Source organism: Prinia subflava, chromosome 7 (assembly GCF_021018805.1).
Source record: "Prinia subflava isolate CZ2003 ecotype Zambia chromosome 7, Cam_Psub_1.2, whole genome shotgun sequence".
NCBI classification, from domain to species: Eukaryota; Metazoa; Chordata; class Aves; order Passeriformes; family Cisticolidae; genus Prinia; species Prinia subflava.
This window is the reverse complement of record NC_086253.1, coordinates 25,797,399-25,814,514: the sequence shown is the minus strand read 5'-3', so window position 1 is coordinate 25,814,514 and position 17,116 is coordinate 25,797,399. Positions and strand designations below refer to the sequence as shown.

At 38.8% G+C, this 17,116-nt stretch overlaps 1 protein-coding gene across 4 annotated transcripts in view; it reads left to right on the top strand.

The window, feature by feature from the left end:
- Positions 1-17,116, top strand: part of CORIN (corin, serine peptidase) — a 143,114-nt gene that overhangs the window by 63,335 nt on the left and 62,663 nt on the right. For all 4 annotated transcript variants that reach the window (XM_063401885.1, XM_063401886.1, XM_063401884.1 and 1 more), the window contains one exon: positions 10,995-11,176. In XM_063401885.1, coding sequence (XP_063257955.1) covers positions 10,995-11,176 — 182 coding nt within the window. The remainder of the gene's footprint in view (positions 1-10,994; positions 11,177-17,116) is intronic.

Sequence of the window (17,116 nt, the reverse complement as noted above, 5' to 3'; positions counted from 1 at the left end):
ACAATATGCAGATTCAGAAAGTGATGAAATATTTGCACAGAAAAAGGATAAATAAGAAAATAAATCCTCAAGCCCCAATTCCTGCTCTAAGGAGTGATAATTTTCCCAAAACCAAAATTTTATTTCTGCTATCCTATGAGTGTAACATGTACTTCATGAGACACGAGTGAGACCTTTAGTTAAGAAACAGCTGGTTTACATCTGACTTCGAAGAAGGGAATGCCCACATTTCTCTGCAGTGTTGGAGCAGACCATCTTACCAAGACATAAATGTAGAAACTTGAAGAAACAGTAGTCACAAAATAGCAATTCTAGAGATATACCTTTCTTCTCAGTGCAGCCTGTATTGTTCATAAATAATTTCATAGTTAATGAGTTATAATAGTAATCTTGTCTAACTGTTATTCATACTGCAGAAAACAATGTGCTAATGAGAAAATGATAGTTTGCATTGTCCCTCAGAACTCACACCATGAGGTCAACAAGTGATATTCATCATCTTGGGAGCCACTACTACTTTATCCCAAGCTGAGATAGTATAAAGGTGACAAATATAATGTTTTGTTTTGCAAGGAATGCTAGGGAGAACATCAGTAATGATGTGGTATGGGCCAAAATGCCTGTATTTAAAGTTGACAAACATATCTTAAAGGACCCTTTCTCAAGATAAATATAATTTTTGAGGGAAAAAATAAAGAAAAAAAGCACCCTTTAAGGTTTTTTTGGATGCCTAAATACTGCCTTGGGCAAAAAACAGAAGGAAAAAATGGGTTGCTTATGAAAAAGCACTCTGTAATCACCAAGAGTAGTCAAGTATTTGAGCAGCAAAACTTTAAATTTATTTGGGAAGTTGCTCTAATAAGTACTAAGCTTTTCCTCATGGCTGTTAGAAGAGGGAGATAAGGGAATTAGAAGATAAAATGTCTTTACCTTAGAGGAACTTCTGTTTATAAAGTTTGTATACCTGTGGATATGCCTATGGAACTTAATCCCCAATTTCTAGCTTACACATCTCAAAAATCGTGGAGTCTCTGAAAGCATCTTCGTAACTGGCATGGCTCAGCTGCTGTGGGTGGATCTAAAGGGTCCCAATAGCTAGGGGTGGTACTGGATCTAGGTACAGGCCCTTACAGGAACAGGGCCTGGAGTTAACTCTGTGATGCCAGTTCTTTTGCACAGGTGGTGTGTCAGGAAGGACAAACCAGGGACAAAATACAGGGGAAAAGGACAGAGAAATAGGATCCTGGAAAGAATGTGTTTTCTGCATTCAGAGTACTGTCCCTTCCCTGCCCAGAAACTGTTTAAAATTACTGAATATGTATAATTTGTAAACAAGTCAATGTAAAGAAAGAGGGAATAGCCTAAGAAATTAATTTTTTAAAAGTTAGAAAAGTAATGTAGAAATATAGTCAATGGCATCCTACATTGGCCAGAATGATGTGTGTGCTCCAATTCATGTGAAGCCAGCCTTTGCCATAGCAGGCAGCATCAAAACTTCATGCAGTGTTTCACCGTCCCCACTGATCTAATTTTAATTCAAAGTGTGTGTTGGGGGGCATTACGGATACACCAGAGTTAAAAGGTTATCTGATAGAGAAACATTTTGAGAACAGTCTGGGCATGGAGATGTGTGCTTGAAATGACATTTCACAGTGCTGCACAGAGAAGTTAAGGGAAGAAGGCTGAAAGGAAAATCAGCGGGAAAGGTTGTTTTATTAATGAATATATTATTGATTGATTGCCTTCAGTCCTCTTGTTGCAACACTTTCCTGTGTGTATATCTATTACAAGCTGTGGTTTATGGTTCCTAAGTCGGCATGTTAACTAGAAATCATAAGCAATTCTCCTTATATATATTATTATTTATTAATAATATATTGCACAGGCAATATATTATTAATAATAATATATTATTCCTTATAGATAAATACTGGACATTTATGTAGCTGAAATAATTGTTTACAACTACTCTTAAAATTAGCATGGCTTTTTGTTAATGTTTGGTTGCTAATTTAATCTGTCTTCTAGAAAAGCCACGCTTTTTCACAAAATAAAATTTATTTAATTTAATAAATTGCAATAGTTTTAGGATAGGAACTTCCAGGAAAACCTTGCATTTTCATAAACATTTTGGGAGTATTAACACTTATCATTTCTTATTGGACTGTTGTATCTGGGCTCACAACCAGAAACACACAGATGAGGTAACATTTTATTTTGCGTGGTAGGTAGAACTCTAGATAGAACTTCTACTAGCTATGGGTTGGATTTGTCTAAAGTTAAGAAAACCAACATAGTTTGGTTTTGAGGGAGTCCTGACCCCTGGTCCCACAGATATGAGTACACTCTCTTGTGCAATTAGTAAACAAAATGGTTTTGGATTGATGTGTGGTTAAAGAATTCTGGAAGAATTCATATGCTTTTCAGCTCATGTCTAACTTCTTTTAGCGCCCATCTTATTAACTAATAGCTTATAAACCATCTGCACTCAAAACCTATTGAGGATTCAGTTAGTGAGACAAGCTTACCTGTCACAAGTTTGTCTCCTCTGTCAGAAGTTATTGTTGCCCTATTGGAGACCTATTGGTGGTAAACACCAGGCTCACAGGCTGAGCAGGGCAGTCAAAATAGAATCACAAGATTACAGAGGTGGGGAGGAGAGAAACTGCTGGAACTCTTCTGGCTCAGATGAGGACGAGCATTAAAGATGAATGAAACTCCTCAGGGCCACTCTCAACTGGGTTTTGAGTATCTTGCAGGATGGAGGTTTCAGAACCCTTCTGGAGAACATGTTCCAGACTACTGTTTCATGGTAGATAATGCTATATAAAGTGCTAGTGGTGCTGAAAGAATCAGTATCACCCTGTTGTCCTGCTTGTTATTGCCCATCTCACCCATCTCTTTTCCATGTCCCATCAAGAGTCTTTTTTCAGCTCCATGACAGATTGGATTTGGAAACTGATCTGAATTAAATTATGAGTGACTGATGTCATCCATTGTGTAACAGCATGAAGTACTGTGCTGGCACAAAGAAGTTGGGAAGAAAGGTGGGGACAGGTTTTGGAGAAGACTAGTGGGGGGTAGGACAGCTTCTTTAAATTGATGATGTCTGCTCCTGCCAGATTTGTTTGTAAACAATTTTAATGTGAACTTGAAGTAGCATGATAATCATGATACAATGATTTTTTATTTGACAGAGAAGATCCTTGAATGCCAGCGAGTGAGAAGTGTGTCTGGGATTCTTGATACGATGCAGGATAAGAAAGTTTTAACTTGGGTTGATTCTTGAGGTCTTCCTTTTGGCAATACTCTGAAGTGCACAGAGAAACATGAGTTCTGGAAAACTACATGAAATTAAGGGTACCTCTCACAGTCATCTGTGGACATGGAAGGCAATTCTTTAGGTACATGTTTTGCATGCCCTTATTATCCTGAAGATACAAATACTTAGAGCAGCTGTGCAGTGTATGATTTGCTTCCAGTTAGTCCAGAATTCCTGTAGCAATGCTGTGATTGAAACTGCTGTGTGATTCAGAGGACTTCCGTTTCACAGTGCCAGCTTTTCTATCCCAAGTGTGAATTTAGTTTGCTAAAATCAAAAGATATTGTAACCTGGATTTTCAGGCATTTTAGGAGTGTGTCTTGTTTTTTAAAAGAAATTTGAATAGAGTAAACTAAATAAACAGTGTGCTCATCATTTGCATAATAAATACTAGGCAAGAATTTTCAGAAATTTGACCTCATTTAGGAGTCATTTTGGCAGATAGTACAAGATTGTAAAAATAGCTTGTATATGTAGCAATATTCTTAATAATTCTTATTTAAACTGATTCATGGCTGAAGTAAAGCTCTAATGAATTTAGTGGCTCTCTCCCATTTTCACTGTCGTCTTTGAATCAAGTTATGGGATCAGTAAGAGAAATCTGGAAGGGCTGATTGCTTTAGTCAGGACAGATTATCCCAACTGATTATGGTCATTGTACAAAACACACTGAAAAATGTTGATAGATTTATTCTTTTCAATGCTACATTGCAAAATTTATGCTTCTGCTGTACAGTGTATACTTTAGGAGTTTCTGATTGTTATGGCATTATAAGCTCAACTTGTCATGCATTGTGTTGTCATAGAAAGTGACTGAGGAGTCAGCGGGGATTTCTGAAATTTTTCTTGCTGAGTCATAGAATCATACAATATCCTGAATTGGAAGATACTCACAGGAATAATCAAAGTCCAACTCCTGGCCCTGCACAGGACCATCTCCAAGAGTCACATCATGTGCTTGAGAGAATTGTCCAAGTGCTTCTTGAACTCTGTCAGGCTGGTGCTGTGACTGCTTCTCTGAGGAACCCAAACACCCTCTGGGGCAAGAACCTTTTCCTGATACTCAACCTAAACGACTCCGACTCAGTTTCATGCTGTTTCCTCCAGTACTGTCACTGGTCATAAACTTGAAGAGCTCAATGTCTGCCTCTCTATCTCCCCTCATAAGGAATCTGCAGACTGTGATGAGGTCTCCTCCTCTCAGTCTCCTCGTCTCCACCCTAAACAGACCAAGTGTCTTCAGTCTCTTGTCATATGGGTTCCTCTCTAGATCCTTCTTCATCTCTGTCCAAGAGTTAAATGACTTTTTTACCTTGTGGCACCCAAACCTGCCCCTAGCACTTGAGGTGAGGCTGCCCCAGCTCAGAGCAGAGCAGGACAATCCCCTCCCTTACCCAGCTGGCCATGCTGTGCCTGATGCACCCAGGACAGCGTTGTCCCTCCTGGCTGCCACAGCACACTGCTGACTCAGATGTGACTCCTTATTTTGGTCAAAATAGTTATGTCTGGGTTTTGTCTACAAAATAAATTATTACACTGATTAAAAATTCTAAACTGCACTGTAGAGACTGTATGTGTCCATCCCTAAGGATATCTACACAGTTTGGCTACATTGTCTGAAGAGCATTTCTAAACCTGAAAGAGATGTTAAATAACAGCAGTTGATGTAGAAGATTCAACAAAAATTCAACAGCAGCTGCTGCTTCCTTTACTCATTTTTGGATGGATAAGAAGAGTCTTTTAAATATAATGGTATATTTGGATTTGTTCCCAGTTCCACTTTCACTGGGATCAAGAATTTATATTTCCCCCCTCTGTCTGAGCAGCCTTCAGAGTTATGTGTGAGCTCTTAGTTAAGTATGGTACTCTTGGACTCTTGGTTCCAAGACTTTTAGAAGTATAACTCTTTAGCTCTCTCTTTCCTCTTGCCATAAGATATGGGAATTATTAAGGAGTAGTTAATTTGAAATGTCATTCTTAGAGGAAAAAATCTATATGGACCCACAGAAGAGATTCTAGTCCAGCTTTTTCATCTAATTTGGTTTTGCCACTTTTCTATTCTCATAGCCTTTAAACAGATTGTTCTTCCATGCTGCAGGCAATCCATTCAGTACCTCCATCTTTTTCATTCTCATTGTATAACCCAGGCTTTTTTCAGTCTCTTGGAAAGGGCATTCCTCTTGTGGCTCATCCATAGTTGCCTAGCTTCATGACAGCAAATGGAGTATTCATGAGTATGTGGGTTAGAACTGGCCTTCTGCCCTGTCTGTAAATCCTCATATTGAGTCCCTGTAGGGCAGAGGAGTGGACACTTACCTGCAGTTCAGCCAATTAATGCAAGGTCTTAATCTTGTCTAAAGAGCTGCAACCATTATTCAGGCTCCCACCCCAGGGAAACTGAGCTGGTACACCTTTTGCCAGGTTCACCTCTGAGGCCTTCGTTCTCCTTTATGATGTTTGATGCTTCTCAGACTGTGGGTTCTATCCTTTTACAGGTAATTTTGCATCTTTGTGCTTATACACAGGAACCTGCTTTGAGAAGACACTACATGCATTTAAGCTAAAAACTAGGTGGGAGGTAATGCAGCTAGCTCTGCTTTGAGTGTTACAAAGTGTTAGGTGGCATTGAGGTGCCATCATTAAATCTTGCTATGTGGATTCAGTACAATTTTGTGAAGTGAAATAACCACAAAAATATAAAATAATCTTGCTTTCTTTTCATATTTTATTATGTAAAGAAGTAAATTTCAGATTTAAACCCCTATCTACAGACGAAATAGAAAATTCAAACTTTCAAATGAACCTGCAAGTTAGAGATGAAAACCAAACAATAAAAGATAAAAATACATAATTTTCTTGATTATGTGAAACATTAGTAGCTAATTTGTTCATAAGTCCATGAATCAAGAAGTAATATTGAGAGGTTTATGAGTTTGTCTCATAAAACTGTCAGTGTCTGTGCTGCTCTCTTTATTGAAGTACTGTGAGAGGGTACTGAGATAGATTTCACAAGAATGGTCACTCTAGAAAACTGTAATCCTGTGTGTGTGTGTTTACTCTACTGTAGAAACTTATTTTTCTGACATTTATATTCTCTGGAAGGCATTATTGTTAGAATATCGTGGAAAATGTTAAAGACAATTAGAACTCACAAAGACTGGTGTGTGAGCTAATCACTTCAACTTGTTTGATTTCAGGGCTGTAGAAATAAAAAATAACCTCTGTTTTCTTCTTCCAATAATTTCATCATGTTTCAGTTTGTCCTTCTACTCATCCTCCCTGCCCCAGCAATCTCTCACAATTGTATTACCAAGTCATTTATTTTGCTTCAGGCCTGAGGTATATCACCATTCTTAGCATGTGTGCCAGTGTATGAATGATACAGCAAAATATCCTAGTTGTTTTTAACTTGTCTCAGTATCTAAATACAGCTTATTGTGTGGCCACAGAAAAAGGTATCCTGGAACAACTGAAGGCATGAAGCTGGGGAAAGAACAGTAATGAGAATCAGCAGTAGCTGAAAATGTTCATCAGTCTGCCTGCAGTCAGGTTGTCTATTGAACCACAAATGTGACCTTCAGCAGATGCAGCCAACAGTTGTGTGCTCTCAGAGTGATATTCATGCTGTATTTTCAGCTCTTGGTTGTAAGCCTTTTGCAAATCATTTACCTTCTGTTGTTTTAACCTGTAAAATTGCAATAATGAATTTCTCAACAGGGTATGTCTATAGCAGTGCTTTTACCAGTGGAAATACTGTTGTGAAGACACGAAGAAATGCCACGGATAATAATGAGAACTAGATATATTATTGTATTTACAAGGGGAGGTCCTGCAATGGACCATTAACCATTAAATGGTTAATTGTTTCTTTTATTTAATGTAATGCTTTTATCGGCCCTAGCAATTTCTACTTCTCCCTCTCCTGGTACCTTATTCTTTCTTTGCCTGTATCCTTTTGGAGGAACCAATCAATTGCCAGATAAGAAAAAAAAGCTTTTATTTTTGTTCACATTCCTCTTCACCTGAATCAGTTATTTGACCTCCTATTATACAGCCTAAAAACAACTCTGACAAACAGCAAAACTGAAAGTAGCACAGAACCAGATCCAGCTGCACACAGTGCTGCTGCTTCCAGAAAAGACATGCCTTCAGCGTCTGCTGAGGTTGAGAGCCAGACCTTTTAGCTAACTTGAATCCTGAGCTAACCTTAGAAAATGTGGTAAATTCTGCAGCAAGAGGAAAAGTCACCATGAGGATCCTCCCTCTCCTCAGGGCTTTGTGTAGTATATTTCTTTGATAATGTCTACCACTCCAAACAACAACTTAAGGAGGAGTCTATCTACTGAGGAGCTCTGTGCATGGTAACGTGATTGCAAAGAAGTGAACTATTAGAGTAAATTCTGAAAAAAATTAGTCTAAAAATGTAAAATATCTGCAAGTTATAAGGAGTAAGTCCCTGTAGGATTATAATTAGGCAATTTGAGTTCAATTTAAGTGAATGCTAGGTGATCATCATGACGAGGAAGTCAGATCATCTGCTTTCAGGCAGTGTTTAACCTCATTGGAAACTTTAAATCACTTAACAGAGTCTATGCTGTATTGAATAGACCTGCTTCAATGCATATTTAATATAAAACTTCTGATAAATAGCTTCTTCAAAGACGCTTTATGCAAAAATTTAAAACCCTTATATATTCTCTCTACCCTTTATTTGCTTTTTAGTAAATGATAAAGATTTCTATTTCTTTTGATGCCCTACAGTTCTTAATGTTGGTATTTCTGTGCAGTTGAATTTACTGAAGTGTGGATTTTGACTGTGGGGAAACTAACCATAGAGAAAAAAATATGTCATATCTTCTTTCCTTCATCAAACTCCAGTTTCATGAGTTTTTCTATTAATATCCTGAAGAGCAGAATCACACGCTAATATGTTATAACCAGCTTCTGTGCCTGCCACTGGTGCCAAATGAATTATGGTAAGAGTGCCATAGACCTGCCAGTTTATTTTTTAAATGATTGGTCTCTGAGTAGCAGTAAATAAGACTAATCAAGATAAAGACTTTTAATAATATTTTCATCCTTCAGCAGATTAAACAGTAAGTCCATACTAAACTTGATCGTTATCCAGAAAGATTTAATTTATGGAGCACACATGACTCAACATTGAAACCAGGCCAAATATTGCAGTAATTGCTGGATAATCCCATGTTTTCTGATTTGTCAGAGCTTCTCTAGAGACTACAGATTCTTCTTGGTTATTAGATCACCATGCAGTTGTCTTTTAGAAGACTGGTAATTTCCAAATCGTTACTGTTCTGTGTAGGTCTGTGGTAGGTTGACCCTGGCTGGTCACCAGGTGCCCTCCAAAGCTGCTCTGTCACTCCCCTCCTCAGCTGGACAGGGGAGAGAAAATAGAACAGATACAGACAAGGAGAGATCACTCACGAACTTCTGTCATAGGCAAAACAGACTCAGTGTGGGAAAGTAATTTCATTCACTGCCAAGCAAACCAGAGCAGGGTAATTAGAAAAGAAACCCCAAATCTTGTAACAACTTCCTCACATCCCTCTCTTCCTGTGTTTAACTTTGGTCATAAATTACCTACCTCCTGTCCCCTCAGAGCTGCAGGGGGATGGCAAGTGGGCTGTGGTCAGTTCATCACACACTGTCACTGTCACTCCTTCCTTCTCAGGAGAACTCCTCCCACTCTTCCTCTGTTCCAGCATGGAGTCCCTCCTGTGGGACACAATCCTCCATGAGCATCTCCAGCGTGAATCCTTCCCATGGGCTTACCATTCTTCATGAACTGCTGCACAGTGGGTCCCTGCCACAGTGTGCAGTCCTTCAGGGACAGGCTGCTCCAGTGTGGGTTCACCACAGGGGCACAAGTTCTGCCAGCAAACATGCTCCAGAGTGGGGTCTCAGGGTCACAGATTCCTTTGGGCATTCTCCTGTTCCAGAGTGGGGTCCTCCAGGGGCTGCAGGTGAATGTCTTCACCACCATGGACCTCCATGGGCTGCAGGAGCACAGCTGCCTCATCATGGGCTGCCTGCTCAGCAGGGGAATCTCTGCTCCAGTGCCTGGAGCACCTCCTGCCCCTCCTGCTATCTGCAGAGTTGCTTCCCTCCCATATGCTCACTCCTTTCTCCTGGCTGCAGTTGCCTTTGCACAAGATTTTTTGCCCTGCCGCCTTAAATATTGCAGAGGTACAACTGTCCTCACTGCTGGGCTCAGCATTGGCCAGTGGTGGGTCTGTCTCCATCTGGCTGGGGCTGGCTCTGTCAGACACAGGAGAAGCTTCTGGCAGCTTCTCACAGAAGCCACCTCTGTATCCCTCTGCCACAAGAACCTTGCCATGCAAATCCAATACAACTGCCAAACATTTGCCTTGCAGTGCAATGTTCAAATGCTTAGGTGATCTTCTTGTATTTGTGGGTTTTTCTTCATACAGATGTAAAGAATTACATGTGCAGATAGATCTTCCAAAAAAAAATTACTCCTGACATTTTTAGAAGCTCTTTAACAATTATGCATAACTCTGCATAGATATATTTTAATGTAACTTTTTTATATTATTTTAAGAATTTTGATTGAAAAGAATGTTCAGTATGTTGAAAGACCTTTGGAAACAAGGAACCATATAGATGTAAGTTTGCTATAGTTACATTTTGCTATAGTTACATTTTAAGAAGTTGACATACACATACTACTATTGCCTGATTGCTGAATGTCAGGTTATAGCTGAAGTGTGGTGCTTTGAAAGTCAATGATTTAGGTGTGGGTCAGGAAAAGAAGCGATCACATCAAATACTCCAGATTTGTACGAAACTTCATCTGAGAGTCCTCAAGGACTCTTCATGTTTTGATTGTTTGTTTGGGATTTTTTTCAAATAATATTCCCATTTGTAGAAACCACGTGTACAGATTGGTTAACTGTGATAAACTCAAGTAGATCTCTGTCACAGGCTTGTTAAAATAAGTAATGTCCCTACTAACAATTTTTTTTTGAGAACAAAAAATAAACTTAGCAGAATCTACTGTCTTCAAATTACTACTTATTATCATTAGGTATGCTCTATTGCACCAGTAAATGAGGTAAAATCTCTGCTTAGCATACTTTTCACTGTTATGCAGTATTGCAGCACATTTTATGGTTTTGTAAAAAATTAACAAAAAGTTAAATTAAGTCTATCAAATTGAATAAAATAAAGGGTTATCGCTCACCAACAAGTCAAATCAATACTCTATTTTAGCTTTGTAATGTCTTATTAATTACAGATATTTTGAAATTCAAGTCCTTCTGTAGTAGATAGCAGCATTTCTTTTGGCATTTTCTGTATTAGGGAGCCTCTGTCAAACCAGAAGTGTTATTACTATATTAGCTAAGAAGGAAAAGCTAAAAAAATGTCTGGAGACAGTCACTTGCCCTGTCAAATCCCCTTTATTTAAGGAGTTTCTCAGGCTCCAGACAGGAGGCAGTGATGGCTGCTCAAGAGCTCTTGAGCCCTTTCTTTTTCTCCCTATCAAAGAGGTAAGGGTATGGGTGTAGCTCTAAAGAGTGCAAAATTTGTCAGAAGCACTGATTATTACTTTTTGCTCTTTCTAAAAAGTTTTCACAACTTACTAAAGTAATAATAATTTTTAATTTTGCTCTCTGTCTCTTTTCTTTAGTCGAGGCCTCTTGCCCTGCAGGAGATTTTGTGAGGCAGCAAAAGAAGGCTGTGAACCAGTCCTGGGTATGGTGAATGCTTCTTGGCCAGACTTCTTGAAGTGCTCTCAATTCCAAAACAAAACTGAGAATGACACCACTACAAGGGTATGCTTCTCACCACACCAAGAAAAAGGAAAGCAGTGTATGTTTCCATTCTTAACAGTTACACTGTGTTTATGAGATTTCGTTTAATAATGTCTTTTCTTACTGTGTTGAAAATATTATTTCTTTTTCTGTGTTCCATCTTATTACAGTGATAAAGTCTGGTTGTCAGTTGATTATAGTTTGCAGTACTTTAATTGTTTAGGCTGATTTTTTTCAGACTTGTGTTGATTTGAGGCCTTTCTATTTTGCATCAAAAATTCAGAGCTGTTCCAAGGAAAGAAGGTCGGAGGAAAGTAATATGACCTGTTGACTTTGTTTGCTAGCTCTAATAAATACAGGTTTGTTATTTGGAATAGGAACCTGATACACAGGCCAAATTTCAAGTATGTCTCCTTTTTCCTTGCTGTAAAAATGAGCCCAAAACTGATCAAGAGGTAAACTTCTCAAAAAGACCTTTATATACCCACACATAAAGTCACAGAATCATTTTTTATCTTGAAAAATATACTGAAGGTCATCCAGTCGAACTGTTAACTCAGCACTGCCAAATCCACCACCAAACCATGTCCCTGAGTGTCATGTCTATGCATCTTTTAGATACCTTCAGGGATGATGACTACACCACTGACCTGGGAAGCCTGTTCCAATGACTGATCAGCCTTCCCATGAAGAAATTTTTCCTAATATCCAATCTCAGCCTCTCCTGGTGCTCACTGAGCCTGTTTCCTCCTGTCACATTGCTTGTTACTTGGGGGAAGAGACTCCCCGCCACCTTTACATAACCTCCTTTCTGGCAGTTGTGGAGAGTGATCAGGTCTTCCCTGAGCCTTTTTTCCTGCAGGCTAAATAATCGCAGATGCTTCACCACTCCTCATAAGGCTCTGCTATGTAGACCCTTCCCCAGCTCCATTGCCTTCTCTAGAAATGCTCCGGCCCCTCAATCTCTTTCTTGTACTGAGGGGCCCAAACTAAACACAGGATTCCAGTTGTGGCTTCACCACGGCCAAGTACAGCAGGGGACAGTCACTGCCTGCTCCTGCTGGCCACACTGTTGTTGATACAGGCCAGGATGCCATTGGCCCTCTGGGCACCTGAGCACACTTCTGCTCATGTTCAGCAGTTGTTGACCAGCATTTCCAGGTCATTATCCACTGAGCAGCTTTCCAGCCAGTCTCTAAAAACAAGGCATTTCCATCTCCTCAAAGTTGCTGCTGCGTTCCCTAGATGCAAGTCTAGAGGTGAGATCACACCCCGGAGCAGTAAGCCTGACTTTTTTCTCATCACATTGCTGGAGTTCCCTTGCTGGCATCTGAGACTTTGCTGTTGATAGGTATTCTGGGAGACAGAGACTGAAGCTTTGCGGTCTATCTGTGGGTTCTAACTTTGTTAATGGCTTTTGTGTGACAATAAACAAGAAGAAATAGTATGATGAAAACTACTTTTCAATTTTTTAATTAAAAAACCCCAAGAATTTATTCTTTAAAACTACCTTTAAAAGATCAGGGGGGTTATCCATTGTTTCTTTAAATGTTAGTTCATGGTACAATTAAAATAGATTATATATCCTGGGCTACCTCCTTGCAGTTCCTGAGTATACATAACGATATAGCCTGAAATTATTAGACCAAGTCTTTTACCAGTTGGATTCTCTCCAAAGACGCTCAAAAGGCGTATTTTTGAATAGTCATGAAGTAAAGGAGGCTGTTGACCATACCTACTTTCATCTGTGGGAATTTTTGTACTGACAGAGGTAGGGAAAGGTCCAAAGGATTGTGTCTTGTTAGAGTTGACTCTACAAATTTTTATTGTTGAGCCCTGTGGTATTTTGTGGAAGTTGCTGTAGTGAAAGCCACTGGGACCAGTGTCTTAACTGTATGATAAAAACATATGATATGTATGCTGAGAAAATTACGTCTGATGGATCTCTCCAAATGGGAACAGTAAGCAAGTAATTATAAAATGCTTATTTCTTTTCTGTGCATCAAATTCCCTATGTAAAGCAGGACTAAAAGTGTCCTTTTAGCTCACAGGGTTGTTGTAACCATATGTTTGTTGATGCCTTTGGTATCATAGGGATAAAGATTATAGAAATAAGGAGTACCATAATTTTGTCTTCATGGCAGGTTCAAATAACAATTAAGGTAAGAAGCTGTAACATAAATAAATACATAAATGATGTAAAGACTTGCACATTGAAGAGTAATTTGCCATGAACAATGGGTGACTACCATATCATTAATTAAGCATGATCACAGAATGAGGTATAATTCTGAAAAAGCAACAGAATGTTAAAGACCTGGATTTCATGCTTGTGTACCAAATACAAGGTATAATATAAATATGCCTGTTAAATTTTAACAAATTATAGCTGGTCAGAGTGTTCAAAAGCCCCATCAAATCTAGAGACCTGAACTTAGATTAAGGCAGAACAGATTTGTTACTTCTGAAACTTTCAAGTTTCAGAATATCCTGTGGCTAAAATAATATATTTAGTATTGCTAGAGAAGGAAGTTTTAAGAATAGTGCCTGGTTAATGATTATTCCATAATCTGTATGGCAGGATTGGTATTTATCTGGTAGTGAACTGCAGAAATTACAGGTAAGTACGCAATGGAAGCTTGTTTTTTCTCACTGGGGAAGAAATGTAGAGCCAGTTGTGAGATATGCTGCACCTACCTGACATACTGTGAAGACCCTTATTGTTCTGCTCATTGTCAGTTCTGACATCCTGTTGTGTAAAACAAAAGGGGTTTTTAAAATTAAATTTTTTATTGTGCATGGTGCTTGGATATGAGTGGTTTTCATGTAGAATGAGAGACTATTATTGAACTGTCTTCCAGGACCTGCAGGGAGCCTCACAAAGAAGATGGAGACAGGCTATTTACAAAAACATGTGGTGATAGGACAAGGCGAATAGCTCCAAACTGAAAGACAGTAGATTTAGATTAGATATTAGGAAGAAATTCTTTACTGTGAGGGTGGTGAGGCACTGGAGCAGGTTGCCCATAGAAGTTCTGGATGCTCCATCCCTGGAAGTGTTCAAGGCCAGGTTGGATGGAGCTCTGAGCAACCTGGTCTAGTGGAAGGTGTCCCTGCCCGTGCCCATGCCAAGGGGGTTGGAATAAGATGACTTTTAAGGTCCATTTCAACCCAAGTCTTTCTACAATGCTACAATTCTATGACTATGGAGAATACTTTGACTTCTATTTTTATTTAAAAGCATGGTTCTAATGTGGTTCCTCTGTGACTGAAAAAGGTAAGAGTTTGGGTTCACTAGGCTGCCTCTCCTACAGAAATAAACTGTGCTGTTCTTGAATATTTATTTCTACAGTTTGTATATTTGAAAGAATTTACTTCTCTGACCACAGTAGAACCAAGGAGCCATTTCTCTGCCCTAATCCCTTTTCATCTAGTGCTGAGCACAAACTGCTTTTCACACACACTCTTATCAGGGCTCTGTCCCTGGAAATGTGAAGAGCATGCCCTTGGCTTATGACTGCTAATTTCTCAACTCTGTGGTTTCTTTTGGGGTTTGGTACCTCCAGATTACATGCAATGAACCCTTCCCTGCTCACATATGCCTTGCATATAATTTGTTTTGTGTGATCTAATTCTCTTTTGCATTTTTAGTTACATCCTGTGTTTATCAAAATTAAGGTCTGACTGCTATAGCTGTTTGTTCCACAGATTCTTGTACAGTGTCACCCAGTCACCCAATCCCAAACAAAACCTTCTCTTGATTTCTCTTGGTAATTTTTGTCTGATTGTGGCTAAGAACTCTATATCCTCCATGTTTTCTGAATTGAAAATTACCACTCAGCCAAAAAATCCTTGAATGTCATATTTTCAAGCCCTGTTAGAGAAATATGTTTGATTCATGTTCTAGTTAGAATCCAGAGCATTTATCCTGGGGACAAGTAACAGTTTGCCTAAAAAAAGTTTATTGGTTAGAACAGGAATTGCCTAGTGGATACATACAGGTTCATGTGTCATAGCTAATGTTTATCTCTTTGTTTAAAAGTTATCTCCACAAGCATTGGAAATTGAGTGTACAATACCCCTGTGGGGAATCTATTATGACGTACATCCCTGATGTGAACACAGATAGTACTGCAAAATCCAAGCTGTGCCATTGTAGTAAAAACGTCTGAATGTAAAATGTCTGAGTCATTCAGTCATTCTCTGAGTCACAGAAAAAGGATGCAGGTCTGAAGGCTGATGTCCTTCAGATTGGTATCTATTTACACAAGTGACACGTGAATACTCAGTAGATGAGAAAGTCAGCTAATAATAGTTGTAAGAATTTATGTTTTCAGATTTAAGATGGGTGGTTGAACTGGTTTCACAGGTCTAATGAGCTCTGAGCATGTAAGGGAGCGAGCAGAAGGCATTATCAGTCATTCACTCCACATGTAACCAATAATGCATTCTGTGGGGAAGAAATCACAGAACCCTTCCTGAGGGCTGTTGTTCATATCCCTACTCACAGAAAAATTTCAGCTCTGCTTTTCTCTCTCTCTCAACTGACACTGTTTGTTATGTTATTTGCTTTGACTAGCCAACATAACTGCAGCTGTTAAACCCATGTTGGGAAAATATCCAGTAGCTTGAATGAAAAATAAAGCAACACAATAATGTGACTTAGATTAACATACAGCTCTCAAAAGAGCCCTGAAGTTATTTTTCTGTTAATCTGAATTGTAAAATGCTTTCAAAAGCAGCAGTGAATATGATGCTTCTACTGTTTATACAACAAAGCTATGTAAATTACAGTATAGAATTATGAGACATTGTTCGCTTTTGTATTTTTGCAAAAGGGGCATTATGAATGAATGTCTGTTTCTGTTAAAAAAGTGATGCACAAGTGGCCTGAACTGCACTTGATTTTCCACGAGATTTTGGGTTGGAAAGGATCTTAAAAATCATCTTATTTTGTGACCCCTCTGCCATAGTCAGGCACACCTTCCACTAGACCAGGCTGATCAGAGCTCCATCCAACCTGACTGTGAACACTTCCAGGGATGGGGCATCCACAACTTCTATGGGCAACCTTTCCCCAGATTTATGTAATCTAAATCTTCTGTCTTTCAGTTTGGAGCCATTCCCCTTGTCCTATCACTACATACTCTTGTAAAAAGTTCCTTTTCCATATTCCTTGTAGGCTCCTTTCAGGTATTGGAAGACTGCAATTAGGTCACCCCTACCTTCATTCAAACTGGTATTAATTAGGAGAATTGTCTTTGAGGAATAACTTCAAGTAGAGAATTCAAATAACTGACTGCAACAGGTATTTATTTTTCTATAGGCAATGTAATTATATCCAGTCTATTATATCCAGTCTATGTCTACTATCCAATAGATTACTTTTCTGAGAAAAAGCTTTTAAAATCAGGAAGACATTATCTTTCTTTTGTGCCCTTTCATTTACTTAATGCAGTGAAAAGGAGAGATGATTTGTGTACATGTAACATTGATGCCAAACAGCTGCAAAAACAGCAATAGTGGAATAATTTTTTGAGGAAAACAAAATGTTTTTTACAATTGTTGTGGTGTTTCATGTGAAGAAACACGCACGGTTGATTAAATGATTTTGCCCACCATATTGCTCTGATTCTATTGATTCTGCATTATATTTTGTTGTCTTCTCTGGTTTCTATTCTCCTACTTTGCCTGTATTTCTGTTTTTTGGCTTTTTCTTTTCCAATTTGAGTTTCTTATGTGGCCTTTTTAGGCCACATCACTTGAGTGAAAGAAAAAGGTCTTCTGTCTTTTTTCTCCCACAGGATTTTGCATCCTAAGGAGTTAGAGAAATGAACAATTACCTGGGGGTAAGGAGTTGCCAGCTTTTCTAATTCCATGATTGTGATCATAGTATCAAAAATTTCTAGAATTGACCGCAACAAGATGCATACACTGTACTGCAGGGTGCATATATGATATAGGGAGCAGGTGATGACAATCTGAAAGTGAGAGAATA